Source organism: Melopsittacus undulatus, unplaced genomic scaffold, assembly GCF_012275295.1.
Source record: "Melopsittacus undulatus isolate bMelUnd1 unplaced genomic scaffold, bMelUnd1.mat.Z mat_scaffold_149_arrow_ctg1, whole genome shotgun sequence".
NCBI lineage: Eukaryota > Metazoa > Chordata > Aves > Psittaciformes > Psittaculidae > Melopsittacus > Melopsittacus undulatus.
The window spans coordinates 37,849-63,806 of NW_022994113.1; the positions used below are offsets into that span (position 1 = coordinate 37,849).

Sequence of the window (25,958 nt, forward strand, 5' to 3'; positions counted from 1 at the left end):
GTAGCCCCCCGGACGCGGTGCTGCAGAGCCCGTTTGTTTATTGCAGCGCATGGAGCCCTGTGGGTGCCGTGTCCCGGGAGCTGTGGGTGCCGTGTCCCGGGACCGGAGCTGGGAGCACGGGGAAGGGTCACAGCAGTGTCCGGGCGCAGCACCCACTTCCCAGGCAGAGGCGGCCGCTGCCGGAGGATGGATCCGGGCACACGGAGCTGTGGTTCCGGTTATCCCCATCACCGGTGCCGCTTGCGGATGGTGCTGAGGTCCTGGTGGATGGTGCTGAAGCTGGGCCGCTGGCGGGGGTCGTACTCCCAGCAGCGCTGCATCAGGCGGTACACGTCCTCGGGGCACTGGGGGGGCGGCTCCAACCGCACACCTGCGGGGCAGCCATGAGGAAGCAGCAGCCACCGGCCCCATAGGCACAGCCCCATAGGCACAGCCCCATACGCACAGCCCCATAGGCAAAGCCCCACAGCACATGCACTGATGCTGAGCACATGGCCCCTCACTGCCTCTTGAGAGCCGGACCGTGGCACGGCCCTTACCCTGCTCCACAGCCTCACGTGTCTGCTGGTTACTGAGGTTGCTGTAGGGAACAGCACCGAGGCTGAAGGCTTCCCACAGCAGGATCCCGAAGCTCCAGACATCACTCTCTGAGCTGTATCTTCCTGGGGACATGAGGCAGGATGGATGCTGGTGGCTGGGGACACCCATGGCTGTGCCTGTGCTATGAGCACTGGGGTGCCCAGCTCTTCCCCCCCAGGACCGGCCATGTGGGAGCAGGACAGCATGCCCAGCACTTCCAGCTCCCAGGTGTGCCGTGGGGCTGCCAGGCCATGGCCGGCTCCATCCCATACCATAATTGAGTGCTTCAGGAGCAGTCCACTTGACCGGGATCTGCTTCATCCCCCCTGTGGAGGAGTAGATGCCATCGTCCTCCTCCCGGGACATCCCAAAGTCACTGATCTTCAGGGTGTTCTTCTCTGTCACCAGGCAGTTCCGAGCAGCCAGGTCCCTGGCACAGCCCAGAGCCATCAGCTCTGCACCCACCGTGCACCATGGGCCCCAGACACAGGATGGGAGCAGCAATGGCTCCTGGTGCGCGCCCGAGCCCACCTGTGGATGCAGTGCTTGCTCTCCAGGTACTCCATGCCGGCAGCTGCGTTCTCTGTCATCCTGATCAGCTCCTTCACCCGCAGCCGGGGCCCCTCACTGCGCAGGAAGCTCAGGAAGTCCCCCCCTGCAGCCGGGACATGGAGCTGGTGTGGCTGCCCTGGCACACCTGAGCTCTGGCTGCCCTGGCACACCCGAGCTCTGGCTGCCCTGGCACACCTGAGCTCTGGCTGCCCTGGCACACCTGAGCTCTGGCTGCCCTGGCACACCTGAGCTCTGGCTGCCCTGGCACACCCGAGCTCTGGCTGCCCTGGCACACCTGAGCTCTGGCTGCCCTGGCACACCTGAGCTCTGGCTGCCCTGGCACACCTGAGCTCTGGCTGCCCTGGCACACCCGAGCTCTGGCTGCCCTGGCACACCTGAGCTCCAGCTGCCCTGGCACACCTGAGCTCCGGCTGCCCTGGCACACCTGAGCTCCGGCTGCCCTGGCACACCCGAGCTCTGGCTGCCCTGGCACACAGGAGCTCCGGCTGCCCTGGCACACCTGAGCTCCGGCTGCCCTGGCACACCCGAGCTCTGGCTGCCCTGGCACACAGGAGCTCCGGCTGCCCTGGCACACCTGAGCTCCGGCTGCCCTGGCACACATGAGCTCCGGCTGCCCTGGCACACCTGAGCTCCGGCTGCCCCAGCAGCATGGCAGCTGCGGACTGGGGCTGCTCACCCTGCACCAGCTCCATCACAATGTAAATGGGCTGCCTCTGGGTGCAGACCCCAATGAGCCGGACGATGTTTGGGTGGTTGTACTGCTTGAGGATCCTGCAGGGTCAGGGAAGCACAGCTTGGGGGGGGGCAGCTGCCTGGGCACACAGGTGCTGCAGTGCCATCATGGTGTGAACAGCCGCAGCTCCCAGGGATGGACACACAGACGGGTTGGGAGCAGCACGATGGCAGCACAGACCTTGCTTCCTGCAGGAACTTGGCCTTGAGCTCGGCTGGGAGGGTTTCCCTGCAGGACTTCACGGCCACGGGGGTGTTGTCGGTGAGCAGGCGACCGCTGAACACTTCCCCGAAGTTCCCCTGAGGACACAGGGGCAGCAGCTCCGCTTGCCAGCGGCCAGAGGCAGCCCCTGTCCCCCCACAGGCACAGCCCTGTCCTGCAGGCCAGAGGCAGCCCCTGTCCCCCCACAGGGACAGCCCTGTCCTGCAGGCCAGAGGCAGCCCCTGTCCCCCCACAGGCACAGCCCTGTCCTGCAGGCCAGAGGCAGCCCCTGTCCCCCCCACAGGCACAGCCCTGTCCTGCAGGCCAGAGGCAGCCCCTGTCCCCCCACAGGCACAGCCCTGTCCTGCAGGCCAGAGGCAGCCCCTGTCCCCCCACAGGGCACAGCCCTGTCCTGCAGGCCAGAGGCAGCCCCTGTCCCCACACAGGCACAGCCCTGTCCTGCAGACCCCACACAGGCAGGACTGCAGCACCCTCACTCACCCGGCCAATGCACTCCCCCAGCAGCACATCCTCATGGCTGAGCACCCATTTGTCCTGCAGCGAGCGGGCACTGGAGGTGTGAGCTGTCCCCATCCCTGCCTCAACCCCACACCCCCTGCCCACTGCCCACTGTCACCTTGGGGATGGCCCTGGCCAGGACGACCCCGCTCTTGCGGGTGACAGGCTGCTGGCTCTGCAGGAGGTGGTCAATGAGCAGTGGGATGGTGGGGAACCCGTCCCCCTCCAGCCGGTACATGTTCTGTGGGGGGAAGGCTGACCCGTTGTGCCTGCACACATGGGTCTGCTCACAGGGGCTGGGGTGCAGGGACTGCGGTGCACATGGCCGTGTGGCACAGGATGTGTGCACACCAGGCAGGGCACACACAGGTGGCAGTTCACACACACACTGCAGGGCTCAGGCCCCACAAGGACAAGCACAACTCATCCTCTGCACGCGTGTCCCGTGCACCAGGGGCACCCCCTCTGCCTGCCTGGGGCTGCCCCAGCCGCAGCCCCCCACCTGCAGTCACTCACATCAACAGCCTGGATGATGAAGTGCCGGACCTGCCCGTCCCACAGCACGCTGAGCACGGACTCCTGCTTGCCCTGGCTCTCCCGCACCAGGAAATCCCCAGTGCGGCTCAGCAGCTCCTGCACCTCGGAGCGCAGGATGGCCCCATGGTACCAGACCTGCTGGCACAGCGGCTTCTGCAGCTCTGGGATCAGGGGCACGGGGGGCGGCAGCTGGTGGAGGATGGAGACAGGGTGAGCCCGGCCGTGCAATGGACCAGCAGCGGTGCCTGAAGCAGTGTCCAGGGCAGGGCACAGCGGGTGTGGGGGGCATGGAAGGGAGGGGGCTGTGGAGAGAACAGGGGCAGGAGGTTCAGGGAGCTGGGGACAGGATGGAGGTGCCCAGGGACTCACCGAGTACTTGGGGCTGAAGATGCCCGAGATGTGGCTCTTGAGGGTCTCCAGTGCAGTGCTCCCACCGCGCTCCTGCTCCTGCAGGACACGAGCGGTGAGCTCTGCATGGCTGTGGTGACCCAAGCCCAGTGAGCCCCATCCATGGCCAGCGGGGCAGGACTCACCACGGAGCAGCCCAGGTGCGGCTCGTCCTGCAGCAGCAGTGCGGGCAGCGGCTCCCCAGCCCCCAGCTCCTCCAGTTTGGTGGCCAGCAGGTCCCTCTGCGCCCGCAGCTTGGCCTGAGTGCAGAGGCAGCCCTCGAGCTGCTGCTGCAGCTCCTGCAGCCCCTGACGCTTGCCCAGCAGGTGCACCCTGGGGACAGGAGGGAGGTCAGACCCTGCCGCAGCCCTTGCCCCCCCCCGACCCCATCTCACCTCTCCGCCGGGCTCCGGCCCCGCTCCTCAGCCCGGAGCTCCGCCTGCAGCTCCTGCACCCGCCGCTCCCTGCTGCTCACGGCCTCGGTGGCAGCCGCCAGCTCCTCCTGCACCGAGCTCAGGCTGCAGGGACCCGGGTGCCAGCGGCTCTGAGCTGCGGTGCGGGTGGCAGTGCCCCTGCCCCAGCCCAGCCCCGCTCACCAGTGCTGGACGCTCTCCATGGTCAGCTCATTCAGCTGCAGCTCAGCCGGCACCAGGCCCTCGGTCTCCTCCAGCAGGCTCTCATCGAACGACACCTCCGGTGGCACCTCGGAGCTGTACCTGCAGGCAGCCAGCGAGGCTCTGCTGCCCCCCTGCCCTGTGCCCAGCACCAGTGCCCACGGCTGGCAGGGGCTGCAGCAGCACCGGCTGTACCTGTGGCTCTGGATGAAGCTGCTGTACTCGGTGGCAGGGTTGATGGCCTGGATGGCACCGGCGATTTCCTGGTGCACAGCCAGCACATCCTCCTGCACCAGGCTGCTGATGCTGTGGTACTCCCTGAGGATCTCCTTCCTGGTGGAACATGGGTGCTGGGGGCTGCCGGGTGCCTCCACCCCAATGACAGCGCTGTCACCCGGTCCCCACATCCCGCTGTTGCTCAGGGATTATGGGGGCTGCCCAGGGTTGGGTAACGGGGTGCAAGGCAAGCAGTGGGGCAGGCAGAGCTCTTACAGGATGAGGACCATCTCCTGCTGCAGGCTGTAGAGGGACTGGTGGAGGGTGGGCATTGCCCGCTGGTAGTGGTGGTGCTGGTGGAGTGCAGCTGCCCGCACAGCCAGCACGTACTGGTTGTGCAGGGCATAGAGCTTCCAGAGGCTGCGCACGTACTTCTCCTTTGCCTTGTCCCGCTCCTTGTCTGGGAGGAGAAGCCATGGAAACCCCTGCCGTGGTGCACCACCGGTGCCAGAGCTGCAGCGCATCCACTGCAGCCAGTGAGGGTCACAGTGGGGGGGCTGGGAGGGGGTCCCAGGGAGGCAGGGCCAGGGCTGGGGCAGTCACACAGGGATGATCCCAGCCCACAGCCTTGTCGGGATGGGGCAGGCAGGGACCGGGCACCTTTGCTGGCCTCCTGGTACTTGCGCTTGGCCTGGGCACTGTCCCTTGCCAGGCTGCGGTACTGAGCCTTCAGCTTCTCCATCTCCTGCTGCGTGGTCTGGGGAGGGCGATGCCGTCAGTGGGGCAGGGCTGAGGGCCCCGCTGCCCCCCACCGGGACACGCACCCGGGTGTACTCGTGGCTGAGCTGCTGCCACCGCTCGCTGAAGGTCCTGCGGAGCTGCTGCTTGTCGCGGATGAGCAGGCTCAGCTTGGCCAGCGGCCCCTGCCACCAGCTCCTCCGCGTGCTGGCGCAGGATCTGGCTCAGCGCCTCGGTCCGGCTCGCCAGCACCCACCAGGACTGCAGGGGACAGGGCGTCAGGCCCGACGTGGGCAGAGCCAGCGTCCGGCACCGCAGCACTCATCCCTACCTCTGCAGTCTGGCTGCTGTGGTCACCGGAGCGGAGCTGCCCCGAGCTCTCCTGCTTCTCCAGCTGGGAGAACATGTGGTGCAGCATCCCTGCGTACTCCCGGTCGCTCTTGGCTCGCTGCGACATCCACTTCTTCATGAGCTCCAGGAGGCGCAGCTCACTGTCCTGCAGGCGCAGCAGCGCGCTGTGCCCCTGCGGGCCCCACAGCTCCGGCCCGAAGCCCATGGCACCGCCGGCCGGGGTGAGGAGGCTGCAGAGCAGCCGGAGAGCTGAGCCTCGGGCTGCTGCCCACAGCCGTGACCGGTGTCCGGCAGACCCTCTGCATCCCGCACACCCCTCATCCCCTGCCATGGGACACGGGGCCTGCGGGAGCAGAGCTCTCCCTGCCCCATTCAAAGCAGGGGGAGGGCAGGAGGGTGCCGAGTGCACCCGAGCACAGGGGAAGTTGGGGCCCATGGGGATGGTGCCAGGGAGGAGGAAGTTTGGGGTCGAAGGCAGCAGCGTCACCTCTGCCATGCATGGGGCTGGTCCCAGGGCAGTGCAGCTGTGACCCCCACCCGGCAGACACCAGCCCCATGTGCTCCAGCAGCTCCAGCCCCTCCTGCCACTGGCACAGCCACCCTGAGCTCCTGGGGAGCCGCAGGAGGGGGTGTCAAGCCCTGGAGGAAGGTGCTGAGCTTGGAGGTGTCCCAGCACCCAGGACTCCAACATGGCTGTTGGGAGCTAAACTGGTCCCAGCTGTGGTCCCAGGGTGTCCTGCCCCATGGCAAGGGCACAGGGAGGAGCAGGAAGGTGCTGGGCACATGTCTGTGCAGGGCAGGATGTCCCCTGGTGCAGCACTCAGCACCATAGAGGACCAGCACTGAGAACCCTCCCCAGCCCCACAGAGGGGTCCCTGTCCCTGCCAGCCCCCCAGTGGGGCATGGCCCCTCCAACCTGCCTGTGCTGCGAGGTCCCTGCTGTGGGGCTGGATCGGGCGTCCTCCTGGGGCCGGGGCCGGCGCAGTGTGGGACCCGGTGCAGCTCCGGCTCCCAGGGAGGAACAGGAAACCCAGTGCTGACCATAGAGCCATTGCGAGATTTCCTGCCCTCCCTCCCCTCCCTGCCAGTCCCCACTCCCGAGGCCATGGCTCTACCATCGCCTGCAGCCCCAGCCCCACAGCCCATCCCACTGCTCCCACAAGGTGTAGTGCTGGCAGGGTTCGGGCCTGAGGGAGCTCTGGGCATCTCCTCACCCCGGCTGTGGTCCATTGCCCATGTGGATCCTGAACGCTGTCCCTGCAGAGCCCCTTTGGCTGAGCCTGGTCCTGCCTGTCCCCAGCCCTCTCCATAGCCCTGGTTCCCTGAGAGGCTGCAGGAACCGGGGGGCAGCCCCACTGAAGGGGGTGATGCTGTCGCCACCCCCAAGCTTGGCCCTTGTGACCACGAGAGGCCCCAGGACAGAGCATCCACTGCATGGGCACCCGTGGGCCATGCCGCAGCCCTCGGCACCATCTCATGCCTGCACAGCTGGTTCCCAGCTCCCCACAGCAGCCCCAGTGCTTCACTGGTGCCACAATGGGACAGCTCAGCCCCGGCTGCTGCCACCGTCACCACCCAGCACCACCAGTACCACCATACACGTGCCCTGGCTGCCTCCTGGGTAGTTAGTGCTGAGCCCTGTCCTGTGCCTGCAGGACACAGCTGAGCTGATCCCACTGCTGCAGGACGCTGGGGGGAAGGAGCACATCAGATGGAGCTTTGCTCAGCCTTCAACATGGAGCAATGCCTGGGTGCTCACACCACAGGGGAGCACAATGGCTCAGCACAGCACCGCATGGCATGGGCAGGGGCTGCCTCTGTGCCCGGCACAGCCCCAGGCAGCACTCAGGGGCACATGGCTGACCCAGGGTCCTGCTGCCGGGGGACTACACCCTTCCCTGTGCCCCATTGAGCCACATGGAGCTCCGGGCGCTGCAGCTGCTCCATGACACCTCCAGTGCCGGGATCCTGGGAAGCAGTGATCCCCATAGCCGGTTTGAGGGCAGAGCAGCTGCAGCAGCATCCACACACTGCTGCTCCAGGACACTCATAGGCTGTCACAGAGCAGAGCAGCAGCATCCACACACTGCTGCTGCAGGACACTCATAGGCTGTCACAGGGCAGAGCAGCAGCAGCAGCATCCACACACTGCTGCTGCAGGACACTCATAGGCTGTCACAGGGCAGAGCAGCAGCAGCAGCATCCACACACTGCTGCTGCAGGACACTCATAGGCTGTCACAGGGCAGAGCAGCAGCAGCATCCACACACTGCTGCTCCAGGACACTCATAGGCTGTCACAGGGCAGAGCAGCAGCATCCACACACTGCTGCTGCAGGACACTCATAGGCTGTCACAGGGCAGAGCAGCAGCAGCATCCACACACTGCTGCTCATAGGCTGTCACAGGCTTAGCAAGGGTTCACAAGCCAGGCCAAGAGGATGCTTCTCCCCCCGCCAGCATCCATCCTTCCTGCACCCCCAGCAGCGCAGCCCCCCCCCACCTGCTCCAGCTGCAGCAGGGACACCGCTGGTGGGAAGCCCCTGGCCTGGGGCTGCTGGGCCGGGCAGGGCTGTGCTGGGAGGCTCTGCAGCTCTTCCCTGGGAGCCTCAACCACTGCCCACAGCAGGGAAGGTGCTGAGCCCACAGAGCAGCTCACCCGGTTCCACATCCCCTGTCCGGGCTCCTGCAGAGCCTGGTGCGGCTGCAGCCACTGCCTCTGCCCAGCAGGACCCGTCAGGCATCACCTGCGACCTGCAGCCCCTGGAGCTGCCAGCACCAACCCCTACAGCCCCTGGAGCTGCCAGCACCAACCCCTGCAGCCCCTGGAGCTGCCAGCACCAACCCTGCAGCCCCTGGAGCTGCCGGCACCAACCCTGCAGCCCCTGGAGCTGCCAGCACCAGCCCCTGCAGCCCCTGGAGCTGCCAGCACCAACCCCTGCAGCCCCTGGAGCTGCCAGCACCAACCCTGCAGCCCCTGGAGCTGCCGGCACCAACCCTGCAGCCCCTGGAGCTGCCGGCACCAACCCTGCAGCCCCTGGAGCTGCCGGCACCAACCCCTGCAGCCCCTGGAGCCCCTGGAGCTGCCAGCACCAACCCCTGCAGCCCCTGCAGCCCCTGGAGCTGCCAGCACCAACCCCTGCAGCCCCTGGAGCCCCTGGAGCTGCCAGCACCAACCCCTGCAGCCCCTGGAGCTGCCAGCCACCAACCCCTGCAGCCCCTGCAGCCCCTGGAGCTGCCAGCACCAACCCCTGCAGCCCCTGCAGCCCCTGGAGCTGCCAGCACCAACCCCTGCAGCCCCTGGAGCTGCCAGCACCAACCCTGCAGCCCCTGCAGCCCTGCCCAAGGGCCAGCAGGGACCTGCCCCTGCCCAGGCCTCCACAAGAGCAGAACCAGCACCCGCAGCCACCTGCACCTGCAGGGAGCTCGCTCCTGACCACAGAAGCTGCTGCAGATGCAGTGAGGCCTCTGCAAGTGCAGCCCAACAGAGCCTCGGGGGTCAGGACCCTGCAGGGGCTCAGTGGAGCTGGGCTGGGCTGTGCCTGGGACTTGGCCATGGCACAGTCCTGGTCCATGACCGTGCCAGCACAGGGGATGTGCTCCAGCTGCAGTGTGGTGCTGGATGCAGCGGCTGCAGTGTGCAGGCTCAGCCCGATGCTGTGCCAAGGGTGCTCGGGCTCCTCAGGCTCTTCCCACACCCCCGGTCACTGCAGCCGCACTTCGAATTAGCTCTGTGGGTTCCGGACAAGCAGCTGCTCCCCATTGCTCAGGGCAGGGGCTGATCCCCCCAGTCCCCAGGCAGCAGCCCCTGCTCACAGCCCAGGCTTGGGGGGTTTCCTCCTCTTGGGGCACTTCTGTGCCCTGGCCATGGGGGACGCGGCCCTGGAAGCCCCTGAGCAGCTCCCTGCACATCCCAGCTCAGTGCCTGCTGCAGGCAGTGCCCCAGGACCCTCCTGTGACATCCCAGGGCTACCTGGGGCCTCGGCACACAGAGCACAGGCAGCTGAGCTGGTTTGCATAGTTCTGAACATTTAATAACTCAGTCTCTCTAGCGTTATATCCACATCCATTAAATTAAAAACAGGCTCAGGAGGCAGCTCCCGGCTGATTAAATTACAAGAAAAAATTACTGTGCACCAAAAAGTTATTATAGAAAAATAGTCCTGTGGCCCCCAGCCGGCGGGCTCCGTCCTGGCTGCAGCGGCCATGGCCATGGGCACAGGCCGTGCCACGGCCCCGGTGTGCGGGCGGCAGAGGGGCTCGTGGCACAGCCCCAGCCTGCGGGGAAGGGGCGGTGGGGGCAGGCGGTGCCGGGCAGGGGCTCCAGCAGGGAGCAGAACGGATTGTCACCAAGTGGGGGCAAGGCACGTCGAGGGGCAGGGGACGCCAGGCTCTGCCCAGCGCAGGCAGGGTGCAGGCAGAGCCAGGCGCTGCCAGACTGCCCTGGCCGGCACCCGTACAGCCCTGCCCAGGGGCAAACAGGCGCAGAGCAGGGGTCTGCGCGGGGGTCCCTGCCCAAGCTGCAGCGCTGAGCCATGGCCACAATGAGCCATGGGCACAATGAGCCATGGCACAATGAGCCATGGGCACAAGGCGCTGCCCCACGCTCCCTGGGGCAGGGGCTCCTGTCCGCGCTGCAGGCAGCTGCGGGGACGGGCAGGCAGCGGGCAAGCAGGCAGCAGCGGCCGAGGCCTGCCCATTATTGCTGTTGAAGGGCACGGGTGGAGGCAGACAGGCCCTCGGTGGGGAGCCGGGATGCAGTGGGCAGAGCCAGGGACGCAGATGGGTGCTGAGGGTGGCAGGGGATGCTGTGGGGCAGAGCCCTCCCTGGCCAGCCCAGCCTGAGCAGTGACAACCCCGGGACTCACACACTGCCCACCCAGGGGGACACGTGTGACCCCAGCAACAGCCACCATCCGGGCAGGGGACAGGGCCAGGCAGTGACCCTGCCACCACCACACATCCCAGCACAGGGTCAGGATGGACACGGGCAGAGACAGATGGAGCCAGACCAGGAAGGTGCCGAGCTGGGGACGGTGCCGGTTGGGCTGTGCCCGGCTGCCCAGGCCAGGGCAAGGGACAGTGCCGGTGGGTGGGAGCCCCGGGCTGCTGTGGTGTGGGACGGGGACAGGGGCAGAGTCCAGGACCCCTCAGCCTCGCCTACCCCACGGTGCTGGGCAGGGAGGAGGGAGGGGCGGGGAGGGCTCATCAAAGGGCACTTTGGTCTCTGATGAAGGCAGTCCTCTCGCTGTGGGCCCTCGGTGTCCTCACCGTCTGACTCAGAGGGGCCCTCCTCCTGCCAGATGTCAGAGGGGAGCCCCTTGTAGGAGATGATGCCACTGTCCAGGGCATAGACCTTCACGCCCCGCAGGCTGAAGCCTGAGCGCGCCTGCAGCACCAAGAAGATGGTGACGAAGATGACAACGATGAGGACGCAGCTGAGGCTGGCGATGAGGACGGGCAGGTTGGTGGGAGGGGGAGCCTCGGCCAGCCCCTCGCCCTCTGCCAGGGCAGGGGACGCGCGGCTGCTCTGCGTCTGGTGGGAGCAGGAGAGGTCCAGGCTGCTGAAGTGGGAGTGCGCGGGGCAGGTCAGGCACTGGTTGGGGCCGGGACCGGTGCAGGTGGCACAGGAGCTGTGGCAGGGCAGGCAGAGGTGTGGGGCGATGGGCTCCACGCTGTTCTCCAGCTCATAGTGTGTGCTCTGGACGCCGGGCGCGAAGCCGGGAGGGCAATGCTTCAGGCAGCTCTTCTGGTGCAGGTAGTAACCCTCCTCGCAGACTGTGGGGCAGGCAGCGTCAGTGCGGGCTGGGAGCCAGCCGTGCCCCACATCCCCTCCCCACCAGCCCCACACTCACCCACACATGTCTGGCTGGGGGTCAAGGTCTTGCAGCCGCTGTTCTCCAGCTGGTTGGAGAGGCTGGGGGAGTCAGTGGCCGTCCCGTACAGCACCAGCGTGAACTTGGTCAATGTGCCTGCAAGGATATGGGGTGAGGACCTCTGATGTGCCCGCGCTCAGGGCAGACACACGGAGGGGGTTTGCACTGGTCCCCTCCATGGGCTGCCAAAGGACCACAGGGCTGTGCCTATCTCCTGGGACAGCCCCCAGCATGCAGCAAGGCCTTGGCACAGGACTGCTGTGGGGCAGGGCCAGACCACCCAGCATGGGGAGAACCTGACACCTCAGACCCCACCACCAGCCCCAAGCCACAGCATCTGCTCCCATGTGCCCAGCTCCAGCCTCTCCCCAGGTCACTGCAAAGCACCCAAGTGTCACTGCACCCACAGCTCAGGAGTGCTGGGGGGACATTGGGTGTCCTTGGTGCTCCCACCCTCATCCCAGGCTCAGAGGGAGGCAGCAGTGGGGCTCGAGCCAGCCCAGCCCTACCATAGTTGTTGGCATCGCAGGTGTTCTCGATCTCCAGCACCCATTCCCCAGAGGGGTCCTCATCCCACGAGTGTGTTGTCATGAAGGCCCAGTCATTGAAGCCATCAGCCGAGAAGTCGTGGGGCCTGGGCAAGATGGGAGCGTGAGAGCTGGGTGCCCACATCCCACAAAACCGAGTGGGGCCAGCTGAGCTTCGGGCCTCCCCAGGACAGCCCAGCACAAACCTGGCAGCCAGGAGGGTGGAACGGGTGCCCATGGGGCTGACGAGGTGGATGGCCAGGTCCCCGCGCCGGTTGTAGGACAGGGTCAGGCGCGCCTGTGCGTGCTCCAGCCGGCTGATGTAGTTGGCTTTCCCCAGGCAGGCGTCCACCTTCCTCCGCACCTCAGGCGCTTCCCGATGTCCCTGGTGAGGGCAGCAAGAGTGAGTCCAGTCCCAGCCTGGGGCTCTTGACAAGGTGTCCTTGGTACGATCCCTCCTGCCAGGCCTGGCAGCTGCCCCAGGGTGGCTGGAGCAGGAATGAACCCAGCACCAGCTGCTGGTGCCTCCTGCCCATCCCTGGTGCAGGCAGAGGGACCTGCATGGTGGGGTTTGTTCTGCCAGGCGTGTGCTGCCTGCTGCCGCCTCCCCAGGCACTGCTCCACACCAGCCCTCAATGGGCCCTTTCTTTGCCTGCTGCCAGGCCAGCTACACCCTGCCCAGTGTGGCCAGGGACGGGACAGGCACAGCCATCCCCATCCCGCTGCTCGTGTGCAGCCATCTCCTGCAGCCGCCCATAGGGCCAGCGCTGACACCAGGCAGGATGCTGGTCACAAACAGCACTGGCTCCGGACAGGGGAGGACACAGGCACAAGCAGGACCCAGCCCCGGCTCCCTCCGTGCTCAGAGCCCCTGGGGGCTGCCCATGAGCCTCGGCACATGTTGTGCTGCGGCAGCAGTGGCCAAGCAGGAGTAGAAAGAGCTTCTGTCTGACCCCTGAAAAGCTCCTGTGTGTCTGGGATGACTCGTGCTGGCTGCTCCCAAACCGCAGCACACAGCCCAGCCCAGCAGAGCAGGCAGGCTCAGCAGCTGAAGGCTCTGCACCAGCCCTCTCCAGGCGCTCCCAGCATGATCCAAGGTCCTGGGGCAGCTGAGCCCTGGAGATCCTCCCCAGCCATGGCCCCGGACCCAGAGGCCTTTTGGCTCCTGCTCAGGGCAGTGCACAGGGTGATGCCCTCCTGGGCTCATCAGCCCTTACTTTGGCTCTGTGAGGACGTCGATGACGCATTTCCTCTGAGGTCCCCACCGTGGTCCAGTTCTTGGCCAGGCTCACCATGGCGCCGGCATCCAGCAGCCCATAGCCATAGGAGTGGCTGACTGTGGACAGAGAGGGGTCAGTGCTGTCTCAGGGCACTCAGCAGGGCTATGGCCCCAGGGCTGCTGGGGAGCTCTGCCCCAGCACACCCAGGCTCGCGGTGCTTGCAGGAACTGGAGCCCCTGCCTCCACCCCCAGCACCCTGGTACCTTTGCGGCCGACGCCGTTGGTGACCCAGTCGTTGGCATTGAGGTGAGCTGGCTTTGAGGTCTGCACCACCAGGTGCTGCATATCCCGCCAGGTCAGGTTCTTGCTGCAGGGGAACACGAGGCTCAGGCACCGGTGCCATCTCAGCACAGGGCAGCTCGTGCCATGGCACCACTGCCTCGGGGGCTATGCAGCACCCCCAGCCCAGCCCCACTCTGAGCCTGCCCTTACTTGGCCTCAAGGGCGAGAGCGATGATGCCAGCAGCCAGCGGGGCCGAGGCCGATGTCCCCGTGTGCGACTCGGTGCATTTCTGTCTGAGGTCGGTCGTCACCTGCAGGAAGCAGTGCCAGGGTAGGAGGTGCTGCAGGCACCAGACACATCATGGAGCTGGCTCGGGGGCTTGTGGTCCCCATGAGGGCTGCAGGAGGTGAGGAAGAGCCCCCGCTCCAGCTCATGAGTTTCATGGAATCATCTTAGAACCATGGAATGGTTTGTGTTGGAAGGGACCTCAAAGCTCCTCCAGCTCCAACCCCTGCACAGGCAGGGACCCCTTCCACTGGAGCAGCTGCTCCAAGCCCCTGTGTCCAACCTGGCCTTGAGCACTGCCAGGGATGGGGCAGCCACAGCTTCTCTGGGCACCCTGTGCCAGCGCCTCAGCACCCTCCCAGGGAACAGCTTCTGCCTCAGAGCTCAGCTCAGGCTCCACTGTTCTGGCAGGAAGCCTTCAGGAGCCTTCTCTTGTCCAGGCTGCCCCAGCCCAGCTCTCAGCCGGGCTCCAGAGCAGAGCTGCTCCAGAAGCCCTCAGCTCATGAGACCGAGCTCTGACAGTGACCTGGAGGGTGGCAGAGTGGGGCCAACCCCACTCCCAGCACCACGACTCCCAGAGGGATGCTATGGCAGCTGCAGCTTGGCACATCCCACCCCATGAGCCCCCCCCCTGCTGACACCAGCAGCCCCAACTCACAATCTGCTTCTCATTCTGGTTGCCGCTGCTGTAGGTGGTGGCGAGGGTGGAGGAGCAGGCCTCGCTGTACCAGGGCACGTTACCGTACTGTGTGGTGCTGCTGATGGACAGTGTGTAGATGCTGTTGGTGTAGCCATCGCAGTTGCAGCTGTCGTGCTCACGCCCCCCGTTCCCGGAAGCCCAGACAAAGATGGAGCCCAGCCCTCCTCGGCCCTGGCAACAGAGCAGGGTGAGGGCTGGCACCGTGGCACTGTGCTGCCGGCAGCCCCAGGCTGGAGCTGTGACCAGGACGGTGCCAGCCCTGCCTGGGGCTCTTGCAGTCTGAGCAGATGTAGCAGGGACACAGGAGACAGGAGGATGCCACCGGTCACAGCCTGGCCGCACCAGCCCTCAGCACCACTGTGCCTATGGAGGGTGCTGGGGCAGCTCTGGGGAGGCTGCAGGAGCTGCCCCAGAGCACTGGGTGGCAGGAGCCCTGCTGAAGAGGGTCTTCCAAGCCCTGATGTCCTTTTCCAGGCTGACTGTCTGTGTGGGATCTGCAGCTGCCCCATGGGAGCTGCACCACAACAGTGCCAAATGCTGTGCTCAAAGCACAGGGGGCCGGAGGAGGACAGGAGGAAGCGAGAGAAAGCTGCTGGCATGAAACCAGGCAGGAGCCAGCACTGGGCTTCGAGAGGTGTTCCCAGTGCAGCGCTGTACAGGAGCGCAGGGTAGGCAGGACAGGACTTCTCAGATAAGGGCACGGGAGGAGCCCTGACTCAGAGCCATACACAGGAAGAACAGGAAAAACCAACAGAGCCTGATCCTGGAGATGAGCTGAAGACAGCTCATGACAGCAGGGCCGGGACAACAACTGGGGCAGGCAGAGCCAGGGATTCCAGGGCAGCTCACCTGGCTGACCCGCGGAAGAAAGCCTCCTCCGCCAGCCGGGCCGGGCCATCCACAGTCTTGCCGTCATCCTCCGGGCCCCAGCTGGCACTGTAGATGTGGATGTGGTTGGGGTTGAGGCCCAGGGAATGGGCCTCCACAGCATCAGTCACCTCCCCATCCAGCATGCGCACGCCTAGGGCCAGAGAGCAGATGTCATGGGCGACCAGACAGGGTCCTGGCGTGCCCCCTGCCCCATGGGCCCTCACAGGGCTGCCCACCAGCAGTGCCCAGACCCTGGCACAGCTGCTCCTCCAGCATCAGGCCCTGTGGAGCCCAGCGCAGGCTCTGCTCAGCACAGGGCAGGGTTGCACCCACCTCCGATGCGGGCGTTGTAAGCGACACCGACACCGCAGATCCCGTTGTTGGCCACGGCAGCCACCTCCCCGGCGCAGCGTGTGCCGTGCCTGCAGGAGGAACAGGACAAAGGGTGCTCAGGGGGTGTGGGGAGCACAGGGATCAGCAGCGGCTGCAGACAGAGGCACCAGCACCCAGGCTGCCTCCTGTCCTCCCAGACCATGCAGCCAACAACAGCCCTGCAAGGCTCCTCCATCAGCTCTCTGCTCCAGAGCAGGGAGGACTCAACTGCCTGCACTGGCACTGGGCAGCCCAAAGGATGCTTGCATTGGAAGGGCATGCAAGGGCTTTGTCAGTGGGGCAGAAGTGTGCCACCACCCCTGTGACAGTGCTGCACTGAGCCACTGCCGCAGCTTGGCTCTGCTGCCCTCACCTGTTATCATTCATCTGTGTGTAGCGGGGCTGTGGGTCTGGGTCCTGGTCATTGACATCAAAGCTCGCTCCTGGATCCTGGGAGGAAGATCTGGCAGTCAGAGACCATGCACCTTCACCCCGGAGCCCCACCACCCTGTGTTCCATGACCCTGAGGCTGAGCTGAATGATGGGGTAGCTCCAGTCCCACCTCCATTGCTTTCCTGCATGTCCCACCACAGCAGGCACAAGCCCTGCACCATGCAGCTCCAGGGTTGCACCAGGCAGCTCTGTGGCATCACCCCTCACTCACATAGTTGCCTTCCAGGTCAGGGTGGTTCTTCTCAATTCCATCATCCAGGATGGAAACTACGATGCCCTTGCCTGTGTAGCCCTGCTCCCAGGCCTGACGCACGTTCAGGTCCCTCTGGTTGGTGTTGTACTGTCAAGAGAAACCTCAGCAATAGGAACTGCACCCAGCTGCTGTGCCCAGACCCCTCCCAGCCTTCACCCTGCTCTGCTGTGGAATGAGGATGAGGAAACCCTCCAGCGGGCCCAGGCACAGAGGGCTGGGCACAGCCAGAGGAGGAAGGACACTCTGAAAGGAGACAGCCCCAGACTGTGCCTGAGCTCAGTGATGCAGATACCTGGGCACGGACCCTATTCCTGTGCCACGCAAAGGGCTGCACCTCCCACGTCCAGCCCCAGGTCTCCTCAGCCCTGCCAGGGCTCTGGGGTGTCCCTGGGCAGTGTGGCTTCCTCAGGCCCTCCTCCTCCTCCCTGCCCGCCTGGCAGCAGTTCCTGGGTGCCAGGGCTGTGCTATGGTGACCACAGGCTCCCCCCCTCGCCCAGCACTCACCAGGTACCACTGCTGAGGGAACTTGGGGTCCGTGGGCTCCATGAACATGTCTCGCTTGGTCCTGCGCTTGGCCACCTGCTGCTCCAGCCACTGCACCTGGGGCAGAGAACCAGCGGGCTCACAGTGAGGCCAGCAGCTCCCGGGCCCCTGCCCCACACCAGCAGCCTGGGCACCCCCCTGCAGCTCCCACACCAGCAGCCTGGGCCCCTGCCCCACACCAGCAGCCTGGGCACCCCATGCACCCCCCTGCAGCTCCCACACCAGCAGCCCGGGCACCCCCCTGCAGCTCCCACAGAGCCCAGCCTGTCCTGCCCTGCTGAGCCATGGTGAGCAGCAGTGCCAGGCGCCCCGAGCCAGGCTGTGCTCCAGTGGAGCACAGAGGTCAGGGCGCAGAGCTCTGCTGCACTGCCAGCCCCACCGCAGTGCCACGCTGGCACCCAGCACTGCCGGCACCCAGCACTGCCGGCACCCAGCACTGCTGGCACCCAGCACTGCTAGCACCCAGCACTGCTGGCACCCAGCACTGCCGGCACTGCCCTGTCCCCGTATGAGGGCACAGAGCCCTTCACAGCACAGAGGCTGCCCCGTGCCCTGGCACCGCTTGGAGAGACGCTAACCCTAACCCTCACTAGGAGCACTGTGTGCAGTTCTGGTGTCCTCGGCATAAAAAGGACATGGAACTGTTGGAACAAGTCCAGAGGAGGCCACGAGGATGATCAGGAACTGGAGCACCTCCTGTATGAAGACAGGCTGAGAAAGTTGGGGCTGTTCAGCCTGGAGAAGAGAAGGCTGCGTGGAGACCTCATAGCAGCTTCCAGTGTCTGAAGGGGGCCTACAGGGATGCTGGTGAGGGACTATTCATTAGGGACTGTAGGGACAGGACAAGGGGTAACGGGTTGAAACTTAAACAGTGGAAGTTTAGACTGGATATAAGGAAGAAATTCTTTCCTGTGAGGGTGCTGAGGCACTGGAATGGGTTGCCCAGGGAAGCTGTGAATGCTCCATCCCTGGCAGTGTTCAAGGCCAGGTTGGATGAAGCCTTGGGTGATATGGTTTAGTGTGAGGTGTCCCTGCCCACGGCAGGGGGGCTGGAACTGGATGATCTTAAGGTCCTTTCCAACCCTAACTATTCTATGATTCTATGATCACAGCAGCTCACAGGCCAGTGATGCTGGCACTGCTGATCCCTGCCCCTGCCAGACACATGACAGGCTCCCACCCAGCTCTGCCAAGAGCTCAACCCATCCTGTGCCCGGTGCTGGCTCACAGGGCAGTGTAAGTGCCCAGAACCAAAGGCAGCCCCTGCAGGCACGGCCCCCACTGCACATACCTGTGGTTCCCTGGCCAAACGGCTGTGCCAGGGCTGGTGGGGTGAGAGGGAACGCTTCACCACACCACTGTGCCGAAAGTGGTAATAGTCACCAAAGATCTGCAACAGAGAAAGGAGTGGGATGGACATGAAAGGCTGGTCTCCCCCATTCCCTGTCCCCTGCCTGCAATCCCAGGCTTGCGGCAGCCACAGGGAGGCCGGGTCCCCACTCCAGGGGCTGATGGGGTCTATGTTGGGTGCTTGGGGCAGAATGTCCTGAAGAAGCTGTGGCAGCTCATGACAAGGAGTTGGGGAGACCATGGAGCCATTGACACAGCCTGAGCCCAGCTCAGCCTCCCGCAGGTCCCCACATAGTCTAACCAAGCTGCTGCCCTGGCAGGGGCCCAGGCAGCGGCAGAGGGACAGGTCTGGGGGAGGTAGTGTGGGAGAAGCACCAACCTCAGGAGGCAAAACCACCTCTCCCAGGGCAACCTGCAGGAGGGTCCAGGTGGGGAGCAGGCAGCCCCAGGCAGGGTCTAAACCAGGCTTGGACAGGCCTCCAGCACAGCCCTTCTCCCCACCAGTGCCATCTCCATGCTGGGCAGAGCCGGCTCCAGTGGGGCCAAGTGTGGGCACAGGCAGTGGGGCAGCTGCCAGGCAGGCACTGTGCGGCACTCACCAGCTCCGTGCACAGGCACTGGGGCTGGGCCAGGCCCTGCAGCCACCAGAGGGTTATTTTTAACCCCAAACCCTCTCCAGCGCTGTCATTTCCTGACCCCGTCCCGCACGTCTGGGGCCGGGCTGTGGTGACCCAGCCCTGCACAGGGCTCAGCAGCAGCATGCAGGGCAGCCAAGGGGCTGCGTGCCCACCTTGCCCCCCGCAGCCATGATCCCTGGGCAGTGCTGCAGGCAGGACCCCAGTGCCGCATGGCAAGAACCCTCAGCCGCTGGTGTTATCCAGGGAACCACAGATCGTGTTGGCTCCCCAGCACATGGGGGTGTGCTCCCCAGTCCTGCTCCTGCCCTGCGGCACATGGTGTCCCCAGCATGGCCTGGGACGCACAGCTCAGAGCACCCAGGCAGGTGCCAAGGCAGGAAGGCTCTGACTGGGCTGGCAGAGGGGACAGGGAGCTGCAGGCCTGCTGCCCTCCCCCAGCACCCCTCAGGGGGCAGGACAGAGAGCGATTGTTCCTGCCCCATCACGGCTCTGTGGTCATCCGGCTGGGTTAGGTCTGCACAGACACCACAGTAGCCAGCAGGAGCCTGCCAGCCCACACGGTTCCACCCTAATCCCACAGTCCGTGTCCTCAGCAAGGGCAGAACCATCCCCAGGGCAGGCAGCATCAGTCCTACAGACACTGGTGCCAGCTCACAGCTCCTGCCCCATCCTCCAGCCTGTGGCCACCTCAGCCAGACCCTGCTCTGACCCCAGCACTGTCCCTCGGGTTCCCTTCAAGGCCACCAGCTCTGGGTCCTGGCACCTCTGCCTGAGGCACCGTGGCCAGGGCACTGCCCAGCCCAGCTCTGCAGGCAGCGAGCAGCAGGGAGGACGCCAGGACACTGCACTCCCGAGGACAGTGTCCAGGCCCCACGCTGAGGACAGAATGCTCTCAGATAAGGACCCTGGGGCCTCTCACTGGGGCACTGCCAGAAGCACCCGGTCCCCCCCTTCCAGCCTGGCTGCTGCCTCCTGCCCCAGTGCCACACACCCCAGAACAGCAGCCCAGAAACCCTCCAGGAGGGGAACTGTGGCTCCTTCCATTCCTGCTCTTCCTGCCAGGCTGCCATGGCCCCTCTGCAGGAGTGCGCTGCTGGAGCCAGCCCAGCCTCATCCTGCAACACACACACCGGGATGGGCTCCGGAATTGGGGAAAACGTGCCCAGACCAGCAGCTCCTGCCCCAGCCTGAACCACTGCAGCCTGCAGGGCTCTGCCTCACTGCTGCTCTGCTGGCAGCTGAGGGGCTGGGAGCAGGGGCAGGGGTGCCAGCCTCTGGCCGCAGCACCAACAGTGCAGGGGAAAGATGAGGGCAGAGCTGGCACTGAGCCCCCACAGCTCATGGGGACAGACCCCAACAGGCCTGTGTTCCCTGTCGAGCTGTGGGGCCATGCACAGCTCTGCACTGCAGCCCCAGCGCCAGCAGAGCCTGGTGCCCCTGGCCCAGGGACACCACAGCTGGGGGCAGCTCAGCCCTGTTCCTGCTCCCAGGGAGCTCAGCACAGACCTGGCCCCGCAGGACACGTCCTGGGCTGCTCTCCTGGTGCTCTCTGCACAGCAGTGGCCTGGGCCCAGCACATCCTTTGCCCTGACCCTGGCTCCAAGACACTTCCATGCAGACATCACGTGTGTGAAGCTGTCCCATTGCCCTGCAGCAGACACCCAAGTGAGGCCTGGCCCCAGCCCCTGCAGAGCTCCCTCCTCTGGCACGAGCCTCAGAGGACTCAGGATCCCCTGTCCTCAGAGCTGTGTGCCCATCACGTTGGGGGCGGCAGCACAAGGCACCCACCCGCGGCAGCAGCAGCCATCACCTCCACACGTCAGGGCTCGAGGCCACTGCTCACAGCGAGGTCCTGACACCGCAGCCACTGCTTGTGCAATATCCTCTGGGATTGCTCCCATGGCTTCCTTCCCGGAGCCGCCAGCCCAGTGCGAGGGCAGTGTCCTGCCCCAGGGCAGCAGCCCCCGGGCACGCCGGCAGCCCGAGGGCAATGGCACAGCCACACAGCCTCACCTCACCGGAGCAGCGCCCAGGCAGCTCCTCCTGCCTGTGCAGGGGCCTGGGTGTCCCTCTGGGCCAGCCCTGCTGCACCCACTCCCATGGCATCCCCCTGCCCCACTCCTTGGTCACAGCAGCCATGCTGGTGCCCAGCTCCATCCGCAAAGCCCCCACCTGCTGCCAGCCCAGAGCCAGAGCCCTGCCCATGGCACAGGGTGGAAAGCTCCATGGGTCAGGCTGTGCCAAGTGCACACATGCAGCCAGCCAGGGAAAGGGCTGCCAGGAGCAGCACTGGGGAGCTGGGCCTTGCCAAGGCTGCCGGGAGCAGAGCACTGTGGAGCTCCTCATGCTGGGGACAAGCCCAGGGACCCCTGCTCCTTTGCCATCACCCCATTCTCCCCACCCTGGTGCTGAAGAGTGACAGCCCCAGCACAGCCAGCAGCACTGCCCCATCCCTGGCTGAGCACAGGGAATACTGAGAGCGGCAGGGACCTGCGGACACCTCAGTCAGGAAACAGGAACACTCTCCTCCTGCACCAACCCACAGCAGTCCTGATGTTTTCATGCTGGGATGGGTTTTCCCTCCTTCCTGCTCCAGCAGGCAGAATGTGCCATGTCCTGCTGTGCCACCAGACTGCCCCAGTGGCAGGGAGGGATCCTGGCTCCATCCAGCTGTTGACCACCCTTGACTCAACACAGCGGATGCTGCAGCAGCTGAGCACAAACACAGTGGTAGTGCTGCCCCCAAGCTAGCTCCAAACTGAGCCCAGAATCCACCTGGATCATGGCAGAGCAAACCGCTTCCATGGGGAAAGGGAAGCAGGAGACTTACCAGGCCCAGGTTGAGGAATCCATGCTTCCTGGCCAGCCTGTCAGCCTCCTGTGGCCCCGCAGGGACGAGCACGGCCCACGTGTTGGTGTAAATACGCTGGGCCAGCACCTCCTGCGCCAGGAGAGCGAGGGCAAGCACCAGAGTCCAGAGCAGGAGCAGCGAGCAGGGCCTCAGATCCATCAGAGTATCGGGGCTCCTCGAGGTGGGGAGCAGGAGGGTCCCGGGAGTGGAGGGGTCCAGCGGCCTCCCTGCTTCAGCAGCCCGGGGCACACTGACCTCTCTGCCCCGCTGGTACCTGCTCAGCCCGAGCACACATGGGGATGAGCCTGCAGCAGCTGGAACAGACAGCCTGGGACAGCAGCAGGATCTGCAGAGAGATGGAAGGGGGGTCAGGCCCTGGGTGCCTCTCCTCAAGCCTGGGGAGGGCAAAGGGCCCTGAGCACACGGGTGGCCACCAGGACACGGGGCTGTGAGGAGCCATGGCACTGGCTCTGCAGGGTGCCCCCGGGTGCAGAGCTGCTGTTTACTCTGCCTATTGCCCAATGTGTACTTATGCTCTGTGCCTACAAGCGGCTTCTCCAGTCCCGAAAGAGGCCAAAGGAGATGCCCCCATACACTGTGTGAGGAAGCTCCTGCTCTCTGGTGGGCAGAGCCATCGCTGCTGCTACCAGCACCTAGTGCCGTGCTGCCTGTCACCGTCAGCAGCTCAGCTCTGCCCTTCCTCTGGAGCACAACACGGTGACACTAGTGTGACTCATCTCCACAACAGAGAGGAAACTGGCACAGCCACAAGGAAAAGGGGCACACTGTCACCTCCAGTACTAACCAGGGCCTGGGGACAGCTCGCACCACGCCAGAGAGCAAGAAGCTGGGAGGCAGGTGGGAAGCAGAGCAGGGAGCAACCCACACAGCGCATGAAGTGTGAGCCCCACAGGGACACTGTAGTACCCGGTCATGTTTCAGGGACAGGAAGGGTGAGAGGCAGCAGTGCCCACAGGAGCTCCATCCCCCTCCGCAGGCAGCAGGCTCGGGAGCAGGAGCCTGCGGCGCTGCGAGGAGAGCAGCCCTGGCAGCGCCTGAGCCCCGGCCGCAGCTCACACAGTGCCGCTGTTCAGGGCTCCCCATCGGCCACGCAGCCCAGGCACCCGGAGCCCCGAGCACCACCAGCGGCTGACGGGAGCACCGGGTCCCAGACCGAGCCGGGGCCCATGTCACAAACACTCCCAAAGCCCTCACGGGGAGGAGAAAGCCACTGCACAAGCGGGAAGCGCACCCAGCACAGCACAAGGGACACTGCCTGCCCCGGCCGGTGCCGGTGCCGCTGCCAGCTCCTCACCCCCGTAGCTCCCTGCGGGCACCCTCCTCTGCTGTGCCGGCCCCGGAGCCGGCAGCCTCCCGCTCGCACGTGGGGAGCCGGCAGCAGCGGGGCCCAGCGGCGGGTGCGGAGCCCGGACCTCGGGGTGCCCCCAGCACAGCCCCCGAGGTGCCCCCCAGCACAGCCCTCCGGGTGCCCCAGCACAGCCCTCCGGGTGCCCCCAGCACAGCCCTCCGGGTGCCCCCAGCACAGCCCTCCGGGTGCCCCCATCACAGCCCTTCAGGTGCCCCCCAGCACAAGCCTCCAGGTGCCCCCAGCACAGCCTCGAGGTGCCCCAGCACAGCCCCCGAGGTGCCCCCAGCACAGCCCTCCGGGTGCCCCCAGCACAGCCCTCCCGGTGCCCTCAGCACAGCCCCGCAGTCCCCGGCGGCCCTGCTGCCCCAGCGGCGGAGCTCGGGCCTCGTGCCCCGGAACGCGAGGAGGGGAGCGGCCCCGGTACGGGCAGAGCAGGGCAGCAGCCCGGCGGGGGCTGAGGGACACAGGACCCCCGGCTCCGGTCCGCGCTCCCTGCTCCGCAGCCCCACGGACAGCTCGGTGCTGACCGCACCGGCACACGCGGGGCAGAGCCCGGGGTCCTTCCGGCACCGATGGACACCGAGGGCCGCCCGGGGCCGAGGCCCGCGGACCGGCAGAGCCTCGGGTGCGTGCGGGGCGGCGGGGCCGGGCGGGGCCCGTGGGCGCCCCGGGACGAGGCCTGGTCCGTTCCCGGCCGCGGCTCCGCTCGGTGCCTCCGACAGCCCCAGCGCGCACCCGCCCCCCCCCCGCGGCCGCCGCCGCCCGTCCCGGCCCCGCCGCCCCCCGAGCCCGTCCCGGCCGCGGCCGCCGCAGCTGTCAAAGCGCCGGTGCCCTCACCGCGGCCTGCGCGCTCCCGTCCCGCCGGCGGCCGGGCCCGTCTGTCGGCGGCGCCGCGTCACTCCGCGGGGCGCCCGGAGCGCCCGCCCCGGAGCGGGGCCCGGCCCAGGCAGGGGCCGCGGGCCGCTTGTTTACGCCGAGCAGCTGTCAGCGCCCGCCCCGCCCCGCCCGGCCCCGCTCCGCTCCGCTCGGCCCCGGCCCCGGCCCCGGCCCCGGCGCGGCACGGCCGCCCGCTCCGCCGGGCGCCGCCGGATGCCGTCACCGCCGCCCGCCCCCCCCCTCCCGGGGCACTGCGAGAACCGGAGCCGCTCGCCCCGCGCGGACAGACCCACCCTCGAACGGCACCGGGTCCGCACCGCCGATCCCCTGGGGCCGTCCCTGCCGCCGGGCGAGAGGCCTGGACCGGCCCCGGGAGCGCCCAGAGCCCCGCGGGCCCCGGCTCCGGGCAGGGTGAGGCGCCCGGAGCCGCCCCCCCCCCGTGCCGGTGCTGCGCACACCGGGGGCTCTGCGGCGCGGGGCACGAGCTGACCCGGTCCGGTCCGTCCGGCGCCAGGGCACCGCGCTCCTCACCGGTACCGATGGGATCACCCCATGTACGCGGGGTCCCGGCCCCGCCGAGCGAGGGCTCTGGAACCAGCGACACCGGGAAACCACATGAGCCCCGTTTCAGGAGAGGGTTCCCACAAGGAGGAGAGGTGAGGAGTGAAGGGGCTCATCCCAGCTTCGGCCGTTCCACACATACAACACACCCCTGTCCACAGCATCGTGGCTGGGGCAGTACAAAACCAGGTCAGGCACAGAAAGGAAAAGCAGCAGAACCCAAACTGACCTGGATGCTCCGCAGCTCTGAAGGCGTCTGGGCAGCCCCGGGAAGGAGCAGGTCCTACGGCTCCTCACAGAGAAAAGGAAGTCACTCGGATATCATGATGGAGATCATGAAGCATTAGCAATCGCACAGGAAACAGTCACCTTGGTAACTGAGATGCTGAGAACAGCCCAGAAAATCTGGCACAGGGCAGGTTTCTGTGCAAAACCTGCCTGTGTTTAACCTGGCAGCAGCCTTGCGCTGGGGCAGCCACTCAGCATGGGCTGACCCCAGTGTATGGCCCCAGGACCACTGGCCATGAGGGTCACAGCACTCCAGGCCCAGCCTGTAGGAGCACGGTCCCACCAGACAGCCCCCTAACCCTAATGCAACACCCCACGGACATACAGCACTCACCACTCTGGTCAGCTGGAGAGCCCAGGCCGGCTCCTGGATGTGCAGCTGACCCCAGAGTGCCCCACGGAGTTATATGTGTCAGGGGCAGGTCCGGCTGGCAGGGGGGTGGAACTGCGCCCCTGTGCCCTCCCCAGCACCCACTGCCGGATGTCCAGGTCAGGCACTGGTGTGCCCAGGCAGGTGACAGCCGCTGTGCCTGAGGCAGTGACATGTCACTGCAGAGAGGAGCTGACAAAGGGCCCTTGTCACCACGGGGCTTATCTCGATGCCACGGGGCAGGCAGGCAGGAAGAACCTCTCTTACATAAACCAGCTTTGGACCCACTGCTGACCCAAGAGCCCTGCCAGAGACAACACCTGTGGCTGAGGAGCACTGGGCCATGGTACCAATCCTAGAATCCCAGCCTGGTTCGAGTTGGGAGGAACCTTAAAGCTCCTCCAGCTCCAACCCCTTCCACTGGAGCAGCTGCTCCAAGCCCTGTGTCCAACCTGGCCTTGAGCACTGCCAGGGATGGGGCAGCCACAGCTGCTCTGGGCACCCTGTGCCAGCGCCTCAGCACCCTCCCAGGGAACAGCTTCTGCCTCAGAGCTCAGCTCAGTCTCCCCTCTCTTGGGCAGGTTCAAGCCATTCCCCTTGGCCTGTCCCTACAGGCCCTTGTCCCAAGCCCTCTCCAGGTTTCCTGCAGCCCCTTTTAGGCACTGGAGCTGCTTCAGGTCTCCCCTTCAGGAGCCTTCTCTTGTCCAGGCTGCCCAGCCCAGCTCTCAGCCTGTCACAAAGCCCACAACATGGATGGGATCTGCTTCCCCAGCAACCTCCCAGGGCCACTGGGTGAATCTGAGCAGAGCTGCTTCCCCCCACACCT

The 25,958-nt window shown here is 66.1% G+C and overlaps 1 protein-coding gene and 2 pseudogenes across 1 annotated transcript in view; 1 reads left to right on the forward strand and 2 right to left on the reverse strand.

Annotated features, from left to right (window-relative positions):
* Positions 1-34: 34 nt before the first annotated feature.
* LOC117438336 (tyrosine-protein kinase Fes/Fps-like) lies at positions 35-6,074 on the reverse strand (annotated as a pseudogene).
* A 4,581-nt stretch (positions 6,075-10,655) lies between these two features.
* Positions 10,656-22,388, reverse strand: LOC117438339 (furin-like; annotated as a pseudogene).
* A 1,221-nt stretch (positions 22,389-23,609) lies between these two features.
* The window catches only part of LOC117438334 (uncharacterized), a 4,814-nt gene continuing 2,465 nt past the window's right edge, over positions 23,610-25,958 (forward strand). Inside the window, exon 1 of the mRNA XM_034073883.1 lies at positions 23,610-23,662. Coding sequence (XP_033929774.1) covers positions 23,610-23,662 — 53 coding nt within the window. The remainder of the gene's footprint in view (positions 23,663-25,958) is intronic.